This window comes from Orcinus orca, chromosome 9 (genome assembly GCF_937001465.1).
Source record: "Orcinus orca chromosome 9, mOrcOrc1.1, whole genome shotgun sequence".
Classification (NCBI taxonomy): domain Eukaryota; kingdom Metazoa; phylum Chordata; class Mammalia; order Artiodactyla; family Delphinidae; genus Orcinus; species Orcinus orca.
The window spans coordinates 89,773,404-89,789,170 of NC_064567.1; the positions used below are offsets into that span (position 1 = coordinate 89,773,404).

General features: G+C 39.4%; 1 protein-coding gene and 1 pseudogene across 5 annotated transcripts in view; both read left to right on the forward strand.

Moving 5' to 3' along the window:
* BCAP29 (B cell receptor associated protein 29) overlaps window positions 1-13,496 on the forward strand; it is a 40,481-nt gene extending 26,985 nt beyond the window's left edge. For 4 of the 5 annotated variants that reach the window (XM_033439025.2, XM_033439038.2, XM_004263352.2 and 1 more), the window contains exons 7-8: window positions 8,044-8,144; window positions 12,380-13,496. In XM_033439025.2, the coding sequence (XP_033294916.1) occupies window positions 8,044-8,144; window positions 12,380-12,415 (137 nt within the window). In that variant the 3' untranslated portion in view covers window positions 12,416-13,496. Of the gene's footprint in view, window positions 1-8,043; window positions 8,145-12,379 lie in introns of those variants that run through there. The other variant, XM_033439045.2, reaches the window with a different exon arrangement.
* Window positions 1,426-1,547, forward strand: LOC117195504 (uncharacterized; annotated as a pseudogene).
* Window positions 13,497-15,767: the final 2,271 nt, after the last annotated feature.

The following is a 15,767-nucleotide window of genomic DNA, read 5'->3' on the forward strand; positions in this document are numbered from 1 at the left end:
TCACACCACCATGCCCCCCCGTGGCTTCCCCCCTTGGTGTCCATACGTTTGTTCTCTACATCTGTGTCTCAATTTCTGCCCTGCTAACTGGTTCACCTGTACCATTTTTCTAGGTTCCACATATATGTGTTAATATACGATATCTGTTTTTCTCTTTCTGACTTACTTCACTCTGTATGACAGTCTCTAGATCCATCCACGTCTCTACAAATGACCCAATTTCATTCCTTTTTATGGCTGAGTAATATTCCATTGTGTATATGTACCACATCTTCTTTATCCATTCATCTGTTGATGGGCATTTAGGTTGCTTCCATGACCTGGCTATCATAAATAGTGAGGTTCATGCTTCTTTACTAGAATATCTGCTTTTCTTTTATCTACTGCCTCACTCCCGACTCACTGACTTTTTTTAATATTACCACTTTGGTGGGGTTTTAACTACATAATATAATAATTTTAAAACATCAGAAGATTTTACACAAAAGAAAAATTTAATTAAGTTTTTGTTTATTTAAAACAATGGAACTTAAGGGGTCATATTTGATAGGTTCTTACTAAGATAGTACTTATAGCCTAATGAATTTTATTATATCTTGTCCTGTATACATGTGTTTTGTGTGAGGTTTTTTCCCATTGTACTTTTTTAAAATAAACTTTATGTTAGGACAGTTTATAGAAAAGTAGGCAATATAGTACAGGGAATTTCATATACCCCACAATCAGTGTCTCCTGTTATTCATGTCTTACATTAATATGGTTCATATATACAATTAATGAACCAATATGGATATATTATTATTGACAAAGTCCATAGTTTATTCAGATTTCCTTAGTTTTCACCTCACATCTTTTTTCTGTTCTAGGATCTCATTCAGGATACCACATTACATTTAGCTTTATGTCTCCTTAGGCTCCTCTAGGCTATAATAATTTCTCAGACTTTCCTTATTTTTGAAGAGCTTGACAGTTTTGAGAAGTATTGGTTATTTTACAGAATGTTTCTCTATCAGAAGCTGTCTGATATTTTTCACGGTCAGACTGGAGTTATGGGACTGGAGAGGAAAGTCACAGAGGGTAAAGTGTCATTTTCATCACGTTATTCCAGAAATACATACCAGCATGATTCATCACTGTTGATGTTGACCTTGACTGCCTGGCGGATGTTAGTGTTTGTCAGGTTTCTCTATGCAATGTTACTTTTTTCCCCCTCTTCCCATAGTGTAGTCTTTGGAAGGAAGTCACTATTTGTAGCCCAAGCTTAAGAAGTGGGGGGTTATGCCCTACCTCCTTGAGGTGAGAGTATCTACATAAATTTTTGGAACTCTTCTGCACAAATATGTCTATTTACCCCTAATTATTTATTTATTTAATCATAGGTATTCATTTTATACTGTAGATTATAATTTAATACTCTTTTAATCTATACTCGTGCTTCTCTTCATAATCAAATGAATCTTTTGCCTTTTCCTAAAGATTCGTCTGGGGAGGGATAAAGCATGACTATTGCTTCAGTTTTTTGAGGTCTTCTGGGAATAAACAAGGCTGTAAAAAAAAAGAAAGAAAAAAATACTCTTTTATTTATTTTGTTGCTCAAGTCATTTTTTTAGCATTAGCCATTGGGAGCTCCTTCAGTTGGCTCCTGTGTCTCTTTGACGTGTCCCTATCATTTTGGATTTTTTTTTTTTTTTTGCTTTATCTTTTCTTGAGTACATCCTTCTGACTCTACAAGGTGCTCCAGGCTTATGTTGTATATATCCTGCCCGATAGAATCAGTGTTTTCTTTTTTTTTTTTAAACTAAACTGGATTCTGTAATAGTATTCGTTTGCTTTTTGTTTTTAATTATGAATTAGCATGAGATATTTGTAACATGATTATATTTTTATCAAAATATCAAGAAAGGTCTGTTTGCTTTGTGACTTTCCAGCTAGCCTGAATTTATTTCCATTAAAGATATAATTTGGTTTAGTTGCAACCAAGATTCCTATCAAGTGACTAAAGTGGTACCTCATTGTTTACCTGACATTTATCATATTTTCAAAAAATGAACTGGTTCCACACAAGTGAATTTTTCAGATGCTTAAAGCTTAGACTTTTCATTTGTCTGTTCTTTCCTTCCTTCAGGGAACATATTTTAGACACCTGCCATGTGCTGGGCACAGTGCTGGGTACCCAGAACAGAGAGACAAGACACAGCTTTGTTTCTTGAGTAGTCCACAGTCCGGTAGGGACATAGTTATACCTCAGCATGATAAGTGCTATAATAAAATTAAGCTCAAGATGAAGTAGAAGCCAACAGAAAAGATCAAGGATAATTTCTTGACATTTCAAAGGATAAATATTAATTACCCAGATGAAATAGGAGAGAATGAGTCAGGCAGGGAGGTGAAAGGAGATGGGCAAGGATGTTTTAACAAAATGAGTAGCATGTAACTGAAAGAGTATGCCTTTCTGAAGTACTACAAGGTGCTCACTGTGGCTGGAGCATAAAATAAGGTGGAGGTAGTGGTGAGAGTTGAAAAGTAAGCCTAGGATCCATCATAAAGGGCCTCATGTGCCATGTTTATATGTTAACATTTTGGTGGGGGGAGCACTGCTGGAGGGTTTTTAGGCAGAGGAGCAAGCAATCACTTCGACATTACTGTGGACAATGAATTAGAGTAGCCAAGAAACAAGGTGAGGAATCCATTTCAATAATCTAAACTAGAGATGAGGACCGTGATAACAGATTGAGTGAAGTGGATGGATTGGAGAGATAAAAAGGAAGTAGAGTCAACGCACCTTATCAACATACGGATGTGAGGTTAAAAAAGAGTGGGTGAGGGCTTCCCTGGTGGCGCAGTGGTTGAGAGTCCGCCTGCCGATGCAGGGGACGCGGGTTCGTGCCCCGGTCCAGGAAGATCCCACATGCCGCGGGCTGGGCCCATGAGCCATGGCCGCTGAGCCTGCGCATCCGGAGCCTGTGCTCTGCTACGGGAGACGCCACAGCAGTGAGAGGCCCGCGTACCACAAAAAAAAAAAGAGTGGGTGATAATTGAAGTGATAAATAAAACAGACCTTACCTGCATGTACCTGACAATATAGGCTTGTACAAAAATTACCACAATATAATTAAAACCACATTTATGTCCCTTACTGAACAGAAGTTTGTGTGTCTACTTTCCAAATATTTTGGAAGCATTACTGTAGCTTAACGGTCCAGTGATGGTCCCTGTAAAGGAACAGTACATGTGAGGATTAAGTACTGAAGAGCTCTGGTATGTCACACTCTCGAGTTCTCAAAAATAGAACCAAATGAACTGAAAAGAAATCAACACTAGATGTAGGGAAATTTTTCAAATTAAAATTTGAAAAATTTATTTCTCTGGCACAATCCTTATAGCTAGTGTACAGCAGCCAGCTTGAGCTGCCACGCCAATGTGTCTAAAAATTTTCTCTTACATTTCCTGGCAGAGCTTAGCTAATACTGTCTGTTATCCTGGGTAGAAAATACAGTGATACAATACAGTTACACAGTGCATCGGTCTCACCAGCTCCTCTTGCTGTGCAAATAGCTCCATAAATGTAAGTTTGGCACTTGGAAAACCACAAATATTTTTGGCCTGCTTACATGGCATTTTACACAAACATTTTGGCTTACTACATGTCACTGTAACATTAATTGGGGTTATTCTTTATATTAATAAATGATTTTTGCCTCAAAAAGTTCCCAGAGAACATAAATGAATCTGGCCAGTATTGTCATGAAATATCTCAACATTTCCATAACGCTACTGGCAAATGATAGCAGCTCATTTCTGCAGATGAGAAAATTGAAATAGTGACTTAGATGTATCACCTCAAGCCTCCTTGTCTGATGTCTTCCGTATATATGCTGTTTCCAAAATAACATGGTTCAAAATAAAACAAGCATATTCAAATGTCAGGTAACAAGTTTATATAATCCCTTAGTCATGAAGGCAGTTCCAGAAGGAGGTAGAAGACAACCAAAACAGAATATTGTAATTTTTATAAAATGAGAGGTAGAGAAAGGACTAGGAAACAGTCCAAAAGGCTCCTAGACAGTAACATCCTCTCCTAATTAGAGTGAAATCAGTAAAATAGTCATCATTAGGTTTACTAATATCCACTGAAATACAAAATAAAATAAGAAACACAGTTCATGCCTTGGCTTGATAAGTGCAAGAAAAACAGGATTTGCCTGCAGTTGTTTTGTTATAGCTTCGTACCATTCATGATGAGAAGAAACTTCTGGATAGACTATACAAGTGGTTTTCTAGCTGCTTCTACAGATTTGTAGTTCCACTTGACTCATTCTTTCTCCTAACAAGTCATGAGAAAAATAGTATCTTTTAATAAGGAACTAATGAGTTGATATCTAAGAATTTCCTAATTAATTTATTCATTTCAAAAATTTAAGTATAAATCGTTTTTAACATTAAGATGAACTGTTCAATACAACCTCCTGACCAACATTTTTTTTTTTTTTTTTTTTTTTTTTGTTGCCGTACGCGGGCCTCTCACTGCTGTGGCCTCTCCCATTGCGGAGCACAGGCTCCGGACGCGCAGGCTCAGTGGCCATGGCTCACGGGCCCAGCCGCTCCGCGGCATGTGGGATCTTCCCGGACCGGGGCACGAACCCGTGTCCCCCGCATCGGCAAGGGGACTCTCAACCACTGCGCCACCAGGGAAGCCCCCTTTCTTTCTCTTTCTTTTTTCTTTTCTTTACTTTCTTTTCTTTCCTTCCTTCGTTTCTTTCCTTTCTGCATTGGATCTTTGTTGTTGTATGTGGGCTTCCTCTAGTTGTGGCGAGTGGGGGCTACGCTTCATTGCAGTGTGTGGACTTCTCACTGCGGTGGCTTCTCTTGTTGCAGAGTACCGGCTCTAAGCACGTGGGCTTCAGTAGTTGTGGCATGCGAGCTCAGTTGTTGTGGCTCACGGAATCTAGAGCACAGGCTCAGTAGTTGTGGTGCACGGGCTTAGTTGCTCCATGGCATGTGGGATCTTCCCAGACCAGGGATGGAAACTGTGTGTGTCCCCTCCATTGGCAGGCGGATTCTTAACCACTGTGCCACCAGGGAAGTCCCTGCTTTTTATATACCAAAGTAAGTCCAGGCTCGTAAACATTTTTAGTAAGGAAGGAACTGAAGATAACACCATGTTTTGTATTTTCAAGTATCATCTAGGGGGCTTCCCTGGTGGCGCAGTGGTTAAGAATCTGCCTGCCAATGCACGGGACATGGGTTCGAGCCCTGGTCCAGGAAGATACCACATGCTGTGGAGCAACTAAGCCCCTGTGCCACAACTATTGAGCCTGAGCTCTAGAGCCCACGAGCCACAACTACTGAGCCCGTGTGCCACAACTACTGCCGTGCGCCTAGAGCCCATGCTCCGCAACAAGAGAAGCCACCGCAATGAGAAGCCCGCATACCGCAACGAAGAGTAGCCCCCGCTCGCCGCAACTAGAGAGAGGCCACACACAGCAACGAAGACCCAACGCAGCCAAAAATAAATTTATTAATTAAAAAAAAAGTATCATCTAGGAAAGGCCTTACACACAGATTGAAAAGTAATGTGTAAATCTTTGTATTGTGGGTGTGGTCCCTATGAAATCTAACCAACTACCAAAAATCTCTCTTCCACATCTAACCCATGCCCTTCTTTACTAAGTGACGCATAAAATTTGTCAAATTCAACTTTTAATACCTAGTTTAGATTTATGGACCTATAGAAGTAATGTGGAGGAAGTTATAAAGCTGCGCTGTCTATTATGGCTAGCCATTAGCTACATATGGCTATTTAAATCAAAATTTAAGGGACTTCCCTGGTGGCGCAGTTGTTATGAATCCACCTGCCGATGCAGGGGACACGGGTTCCATCCCTGGTCCGGGAAGATTCCACATGCCACAGAGCAACTAAGCCCATGTGCCACAACTACTGAGGCCTGTGCGCCTAGCACCTGTGCTCTGCAACAAGAGAAGCCACCGCAATGAGAAGCCCACGCACCAGAGCGAAGAGTAGCCCCCGCTCGCCGCAACTAGAGAAAGCCCACGCGCAGCAATGAAGACCCAACACAGCCAAAAATAATTCATTAAAAATAAATAAATAAATATTTAAATTTGATTTAATTTAAAACTCAGTTCTTCAGTTGCACTAGCCACATTTAAAGTGTTCAGTAGCCACATGAAGCTAGTGGCTGCCATATTGGACAGCACAGTTGTAGAACATTTATTGGACAATGCAGATGTAGAACAATGCAGAGAGTTTAATTTGACAAAATAGTCTAGAAAGTATTGATACAAAAGGCACTTCAGTTGATAGTGACTTACATACTTATATATAACATATGATGGCTTCTCAGGAGGGAAGGCAATCAAACTGTTTATAAACAGAACCTGTAATTTCATTTTGCCAAAAAAGTGACTTAAGTTTTATAAATCCCACTTTCTTTCCTAAAATCCTACCCTAAAAAATTTACAAATGCAGAACTTGTGAAGGCTACATGTGCAGAATTGTATGTAGAGCCAGTTCAGGATTCCCAGAATTTCTCCAGTCCATCTTACACTACTCTTCCCTTCTACACATTTGCTCATTAGCTTCTACGCAATATGTTGACTTAAATGTTTATCTCATATATATATATTTTTTTAACTTCTGCCTAATTTGCTGACTTAGATTGTACCCTTTTGGTAGACAAAGACTAATATGTAGCCATATTTGTGTATCATCTTGAGGTTAAAGTCTTTAAGTGCCACTTATACACCCCATATTTTTCAGCTTTGTATAAGAAAGTGATTGTTCTTAAAGAAATATTGTCACCCAGCCCTTAGTAAAAATGATAAAATATTTTTTCCACCCTCAGTTTTTTCAAAAGTAGACCCTTCTGATAAACTCTGCTCTATAATGCGTGAGTCCAGGTTGAGCCTGGGAGGTGTTAGGATAAGCCTGGAACATCTTGTGCCAGAAACTGTTGGGGGCATAGTCGAAGGACATGGATGCCAGCCTAAAGTTCCCACTGGCCAAATCTGGGGGAAATTAAGTATAGTAATGAATTATAAGTCATTGAAAAAATAGGAATGTATTAGTTCATACTGATGATGGATGGATGGATGGAGAAGAAAGGAAGGCTCTTCTTTATAGTACAATGCTGACTGATAAATTTGGATGGAATGATGAAGTTGGAAAATCACCATTCTGCAACCATCACAACAAAGATTGGTTTAGGCAAGAATGATCAGTAGATGCTAAATATAGGGGGGATGTTTTGACAAGGAACAGGATGTTTACATAGTCTTAATTGTCTTCTCACTGCTTCTTAGTTACAAGGAGGAAAATAACTATAATATGGAAAAACCAGTGAGAGGCAGATGGGCCTCTGGATATGATACCTTGAGATACATTCAGCATCATTTATGTCATATTTGTATGTAAGTGGGAGGCATAACCTGAATTTAATCATAAGAAGACATCAGACAAAATCAAAGTGGAAATCATTCTATTAAAAAAAAAGTGTCCTGCATTCTTAAAAATGTCAATGTCTTGAAAGATAGGGGAGAAGAAGGCAGGGGGAAGGCTGAGGAACTATTCCAGATTAATGGAAACTAAAGAGACATGACAACTTACTGTTAATCTTTGATATAGGACTGGATCTCTGGACTAGAACTGAAAAAATGATAAAAAGGTCATAATTAGGACAGTTGCCAAGACTGGAATATGGATGGTAGATTAGATAAAGGGTATTGTATTGGTGTTAAATTTCCTAAATTTGCTAACTATATGATGAATATCTTTGTTCTTAGGAAGTACACAATGACGTACTTAAGGGTAGAGGAGGAGGATGTCTGTAACTTAGTCTCAGATGGTTCAAGAAAATGATTGTGCATGTGTGGAGATAGAGAATACAATTACAAATGTACCATATCGTCAACAGTTGGTGAATTTGAGTAAAGTCTACAAAGAAGTTCTCCAAGTGTTGCAAGTTTTCCATAAATTTGAAATTATTTCAAAATAAAAATTTTACAACTCTGTTCGATGTTCTCTAGCCCTTTCTAAGGCACAAAATGACATGACGGTGATGAAGATGCAATCAGAGAGACTTTCGAAAGAATATGACCAGCTCCTGAAAGAACACTCAGAACTTCAGGTGGGTGACATCCATTTTACGAGCCTCAGCTTTTTGAAATAGTAATTAATTACCTAAGTCAATTATTTGGGTTATTTGCCCTTCGCAAGCCAAGAGGATTGATAGTTAATCCTGACTTTGCAAAGTGATTAAATAAGCCAATTTTTACTTGAAGATTGGGATATTGCATGAAAATAATCATAACAGAGAGAATTACTGACATGCTAACTTACAGCATTCTAGCTGGAGTAAACTTTTAAGCCAAAGAATTGAGCCATAAAAACAGCAGCATTGGAAACCAGACTGGTTCTGGAAAAATTTAGTTTTACCATTTAGAATGTTTGCCATATGCACGCCAAAATAAAGCCAAAAATTGAAGACCCACATTACACTACTCCTTCTATCCCACTGTTTGAAATATCTTAGGACAAAGCCTGAGGCATTCAAATATATGTTTTACCTCCAGAGTTGAGTTGAAAGATGGAAATGGAGAAAACCTTTTTATCATTGAAGTCACAAAGTCAGGGGCCATGGTTTTCTTTCTGTTCCCCTTCAGTCCAGCAAGAGTCAGTTCCCTACCTTCACCCATGTTGGGTTTGTCTTCCGTTCCTTCTTGGGCTGCCAGCCCCTAGCCTGATTTGATTTCCCAGCCCACTTTGACCACGTGTGGGGAGAATTCAGGGAAGAGACCATTCCAGAGGCAACCCTGGCCCTCGCAATTCCTCCCAAGATGGAGGGTCTCTGCTCTTCTGCTTTCAGATTGGGTTTATCCTTAGAAATTGGCAGCATTTGTGGCCTTCAGTGAGGGCTTTTTAGCAATTACAGCTCTACAGTTATTTCACTGTATTAGAAGCCTTAGTACCAGGACTCATTTCCCTGCATGTCAGTGGTCATTGTATCTTCAGGATCCAGCACTGTGCCTGGCACAAGACAAACAAGCACGATATTCATAGGCTTGGAGTCAGACAGGCCTCGAATAACTATAACTTTCTTACTAGCTTTGTGATCCCAAGTAGGTCATGTCACCCCTCTGGGGCTCACTTTTCTTCATCTGTAAAATCAGAATAGTAATAACACCTGGCTCACTGGCTTGTTGGGAGGATTAAATAAAATGTGTAGGGTGCTTAGCATTGTGCCTGGCTGATAGTAAACACCCAAGGAATGATAGCTGTTATCATAATTATCACTATTGCCAGTATTCCTCTGTAGAAATTTTACTGAAAGAATGACTTATTCTCATCCAGCCACTTTGGCCTTGATTAGAGCCAGTCAAGAGATAATCTGATGCACATCTGTAATCTGGTATTCCCAGCTGAGTTGCATGTCTGATTTAACTGACCTACTTTGACAGTAGGGTGACCAGAGAAGCATAGATACCCTGTGGGCTCCAGACCCAGGACACCAAGAGCTCAGATCTCATGCTCTGGAGTAGATAGTTAGATTTTCAGCAGGACCACCCTTTCTCCATCTCTACAACAGAGGTCCTGAAATTGCTGACTTCACCATGGCATGATGAGAATTATTCCATTGCATACTTAAAGATCCACCATGGAAAGTGAAGAAACGTTTCAGAAGGCTCTCGCCTAGAAATAGAACTATTTTTCCCTCCCATCTGTGAGATCAGGGTGTAGTCAACAAGGATGAGCATCTACACCAGTGGTCTCTGCCCAGGGTATCAGAACCGTTTAGATCCCTGGATGGAGAAAGAAGCAGAGAATGTCCCATTGTGGTAACAGCCAATGATTCTGTTAATCCCTCAAGAATGTATGTGATAGTAAGATACCTTCAACCCATTTTCTTTCCCCAAAAAAAGCTTCAGTTTGAAGCTTATGCATTCCTGATAAAAGATGTTCAAAAGTTTTTACGAGTAATCTCTTCCCAAGAAAGTAGTTTTTATACCTGTCTTTGAAAAAATGTCCTCATCCCAGATATGCCAGGTGCCAGGCTGAGAGTTGGGCCTTGGTGCATTTAAGCCTTGTATCCAGGTTTTTGAAATACTTATGGATGACATTTACTGAGGGTGTGCTCAGGACCAAGCACTTAGCTGATGGCTTCATATATGTTATCTGCGTTCTCTCCTTGATAGCCCATCAAATTATTGATAAAATACATATTTTAATACCCTGTTTTGTGAATGAGGGAAAGGAGACCCAGAGATGTTAAATAATGTACCCAAAGTCACTGAACTGAAAAGTGATAGCATTCAAAGTTGGATTTAAAGTCAGGAAATCTTTCTTCAGAACTTCCATCATTAACCATTATGTTCCTTCACCTGTGCTGGTCATTGGACTGTGGGTTCTGGGGTCCGCTGTCTGGATTCTGGGCAGATTCAGCCAAAGGGAGGCACTGGTAGAAGACTGAAGGCAGGAGGAGGGGGAAAGCCGAGAAAGTCTCCTGTTCTCTCCACTTCGGGTGGCATCTGCCACAGCAGCCTCATCTCTTTCCATGGTCCCAGTTCCCACTGGGCGTCTTCCACCTGGTGGGACCTCGTTCCTGGGATCTGTTAACACTGTCTCCTCCATTGCCCTCCAGCCCAAAGAATGGTTTTCTGCCGTTGCTAATACCTGAGGTGTCTTTTACCACCCTGTGTGGTGTGTCTACTCTCTCACCACCTATGAAACCAATTTCCTGTGATAAATATCTGATGAAAAAAACTCTCAGCTCCATGGTTGACCAGTTCTGTAAACCTCGGGTGAATCATTTGACATTCATGCAACTTGGCTTCTTCAGTACTTAGATGAGGATTATAATATTTCATGAGCATTAAATCAGATCCTGGGCAAGAAAGCACTTTAAATATATTTAAACAAGAAAAACTCTCTACAACTGTACGGTGCTATGAGTTATTTCTCGATTGGACACTTCTTCTTCCCATCCACCTACTTAACCCTCCATTGTCCAGTAGGAGAACCTGAATAAGATTCTGAAATATAGGTGTCATTAAATGAGAACCATTTTCTTAAAAGTGACTCTTACACTTTGATATTCACCTTCTGAACCCAGCTGAGAAGCAAAAGATTGCTGTAGACCATCTACAGTAAAAAGCTGTACCAAACTGTTCTTCACGATTTTACTTCAATTGTCAGACCAACCTCAATAATTGAATTACATCATAAAGTTCATTGGGAAACTTAACTTTTCAATTTTATATACTTGATTTACTTTAAATAAAATAATCATAAAATAAAGGACTGTTAAAACGTTAAGGAAACAGGTGGAAGAGAGGAAAGCTTGTTTCTTTACTGTAAACAAATCCCACTTTACATCTTTTAAATTTGTTTGGATTTCCCCATCTGATCCCCTTCCTGTTATAGGCACTAAATAAATATTAGAAAATAATTCCTTTGAAATATGTAGTCTTTGCCTTTCCTTGTTTGCCCTGGCTCTCTTCTAGAAAAGAAAACCCAGAATGTACTCAGAATAATTGGCAGCTAGCCATTTTAAAATTTCATTTTGGAAAATCACCCTTCACTTAAGGGACTTATCCAGAATAGCAGATCCATTAAAGCTGTGCTTTTTATCTAAAGTGGTAAGATACATGGAAACACATAAAAGCGGTACCTTGTTACTCATATACCTCCTCTAATGCTGTCTTCTGACTCGATTGCTTAAAGTTGATGTTACTGAAGTTGCTCTGAAAGCAGAAATGCTCAGCCGCAACGAGAGCTCGATAGCTTCCCGGGTGCAACAATAACCCCGGAACTCCATTGTTTGTGATTTTTTTTCTCAGTGTAGATGTCTACCTTCTTCGTGCAAATGATCTCTCTGGTTAACTTCTATCCCATTTTCCTCCAGTTTTAAATCATGTATTATAGTCGTCTTGAGATCAGCAAAGAGTATAATTTGAGAAGCCAGTTCTATTGGCAAATATCTGAAGAACCAAAAGAAGCCCACCCCATATGGGTTTTTTGGTTCTCTTCTTTCTTTGCCAAAAATCTTCATTAAGTTTGCAAGAGGGAAATTTTAGAAATTTTGTTTTCCTTGTATAAGCTGTGAAATGAAAGCAAAATATATTAAAGCAGAGGAAAAGGTGAACTTATCAAGAGTGTTATTTTTTATCCCTCTAAGCACTTTTTCAAGTAAAACTACTCACTTTGTAGTTTTTTAAAATTTGAGACTTTCTCAATCTATGTTTTAATTTGATATTCTCATAATAACTATACACAGAAAAGGATGTTTTTTAAAAGTCCTTGTCATATTTATGAATGTGTTTCTCACTCTTGCTATAACTACCCGTCACATTTTTTTTCTTGCAGGATCGTGCAGCGAAAGGCAATAAGAAAGGCCTGTGAACTTTATGAAAGAAGACTGTGATACACCATGTCAAGAGGATAAATTTGTTATCATGTTAGCCTCTGGAAAACTTAAAGTTCAGTTCAGAAAAACAAACTGTCTGTGACCAGCCAGTATTTTTTTTAATGCCACACACATAGGCTATTGTCATAATGGCATTATCACAATATTTGATGATGTTTCAGATATATTGTAAAGTCTGTATTCTAGCTCTCAAGTGAAATATAAGCATGTTAAACACCTTATCTAGATATAGTAACACTGGTGTATGGTGGCTGTTTACCAATAAAAGGAGAAATTCATTAGCCACTTACTTCCAAACTTAGATTTTTAAGTTGCATGAAACCATTAAATAACCTTAAAAGCTTTGATGAATTTCCAATAATAATACTACTCTTACTTAATCAGACGATGGTGTATTTGAAAATAGTATTCAATATCAGCAAGTTTGTTCATAGGGAGATTAACTAAGGATAAATGATTAGAAGTAGCTACTATATTTATAGGTAAGAGTCAGAAAGAGCAAAAAATAAAAACAATGACCTTAAGTTTTATTTTTTTAAGCCTGATGGTACTGCAGTTGACTGTCATAAAACAACTATATTGATAATTATATTTTTGTTACTGTGCTTCTGCACCTGTTGGGGATTATTTTTGTTGACATTTGTGTTACTAACACATAATTAGTAAAGATTCTGCTTTTTTAAAGTTCATCTGGGAATGGAGTTTACATCTATTTGCATAACTGCTACAGCACTGAACTGAAATTATTTTACAACAACGTGGAATTCTTGACTTGGAAATGTATAATGTATCCAAAAAGCAGTGTTTCCCATTGCTGTGAGAGTTGCTAATTATACAAATATTACCTCAAATATACACACAGTGGCGTCACAGTTTTGCCAAGATGTTTCTGTATTCTGAAAGCTAAGTATTAAATACTGTTTTTCCATTCAAATATTCCATTTAGTTTCCTTTAGGAGAGGATGATTGTATATTAATGCGATTTAGGTTGTTCCAGTGTTTAGACTTGAAAAACCATCTTCCTTGTCTCTAAATATAAAAGAAAATGGAAAATAACTACTGGAGTTTTTACTTTTCTGGTATTTGTTTTATCCTTTGTTATTTATTATCATTTTAGCACCAACTTCATGCATATTTAATTTTTTTCACTGTAAAGTGGGTGAAGTGAGCAAGTACGTAAGTATTTTATTTCAGATAAAAGGAGTTACTGCTAGAAAACAGACATGTAGGAGACATTTAGCAGAGTAAGAAATGGGAGTTAGACCATATGGGCTGACAGCACCGTAAATAACAAGGCAAGGGAGCGCTGACAGAGGAGAGAACTGAACAAGTAGCAACTTAGAAATATCGAAGTGCGATCTACCTGGTTAAGGATATAGATACTGTTCGTGATCCTGGCCTGGTGAACAGAAATCAAGTCTAATGACAGTAACATACAGAAAGTAGAAAATACACAGCTTTAGAACTGGTAGAACCAAATTATAATCCTAGCTTCAGCACTAATTTAGCCATGGGATTTTGTACAAATTATTCAAACTTGCTAGATTTACATTTCCTCACCTCCGAAATGGGAGTCATAATATTTAGGTCAGGGTTATTGTATAAACTAAGATAACACAGTGATTCGCAAAGTTATGCAGACTGTACAGCAAGGGGAAAGCCCAGGTGCTCTTTGAAGAGCATAAGGATTTGAAAGATTCCCAGAAGACACTTTAAAGTATACATTTAAGTATTCTTAGTCCTCAACCCTCTCAGTTGTCCAGGTCTGCAAACTGAGGCCTGAAAAGTGTATGCAGTTTTCCCAAGTTAACATGGATAGTTAGATCCAGGGCTAGGATTTGAGTCTAGAATTTAGGTGTCCTAGTTCCCCAGATATTACTCTAGTTTTTATAAACAAATTAGCTATAATTTGCTAAAAAAAATACTGCCATGTACTAGCCAAGGTCTGGACTATGGAGTCTGGCTCCCATGTCGTGTATTTTACACTACACTGAAGGCCTCTTGAGCTCTGCTTCTTAGTTCTTATGATTCTCCTAGCCAGTGAGGGTGTTTAGCAAATCCTATTATAAATAAACACGTATTCCATGGATTTAGTTAGACTGCATATTAAGTTATGTTCCTCCTGTCAGTAATGACTTTTTTTTTTTTTAATGATTTTTGGCTGCATTGAGTCTTTGTTGCTGTGCACGGGCTTTCTCTAGTTGCGGCGAGGAGGGGCTACTCTTCGTTGCAGTGCGCAGGCTTCTCATTGCGGTGGATTCTTCTGTTGGTGGAGCATGGCCTCCAGGTGTGCGGGCTTCAGTAGTTGTGGCAGGCAGGCTTCAGTAGTTGTGGCAGGCGGGCTCAGTAGTTGTGGCTCACGTGTTCTAGACCGCAGGCTCAGTAGTTGCGGTGCACGGGCTTAGTTGCTCCGCGACATGTGGGATCTTCCCAGACCAGGGCTCGAACCCATGTCCCCTGCATTGGCAGGTGGATTCTCAACCACTGCGCCACCAGGGAAGTCCCAGTGATGACTTCTTTATATCTTAGGCTGTATTATAGGTTCAAACACAGAAGTGTTATTCTTGCCCTTTGCTATAAGTTGCTTAAGAGTTTTGTCAGACTCTGTCCTACTTGCAAATGTACCTTGAAGTTCCAGACTCCAGGAAGTTGCACTTAAGAAGTTCTAGCCGAGCATCTAGACTTTGGCGTTAGTCATCCTCATTTCTTGCCAGACTCTGTCTTGGGCCCCAGTACTGGTAAGTAGATTACCTGGAACCCCAGTCTAGAGCCTGGAATTTAACTGCTTTCTATGGTGCTGTCCTGATGCCACCAACCTGCCTGGATCTCTAAAGACCCATGCTGTGGTCCCGGAGCTGTTCTGCCTGCCTGCTGAGACCTCACAGCCTCCTTGGACCTCAGAGCCACAGCCACTTGGCTGCACCTGCTCCTGTCCTCCTGCCCCGCCTCTGGGGCTTGGTCTGGTTCTGCCTTCCCATCCCATTGTCCGTCGCCTTCTCACCATCCCTCCCATCTACATCCCACCACAGCGGAACAGCCATGCCCGGACCAACTGACAGGTGACACACCTTACGTTTGAGGGCCCACAATGCAGTGCATAAATACAGCGGTCCTTTTATGCCTTGACTAATATCTGGAATGAGTTATTTGAAGGCCATGAAGCCCTTTTGAATTTTTTTTTTTATTCCTCAGCCTTCCTTTCCTAGAATTCTTGAAACACCACTAATGAAAATACCATTTTCTTTTTTTAACATTTCTTTCTCTAAATTTACCAAGTGGCATTTATTTCACAGTATTGCTTTCCACCTTGATCTCTAAACATATGAC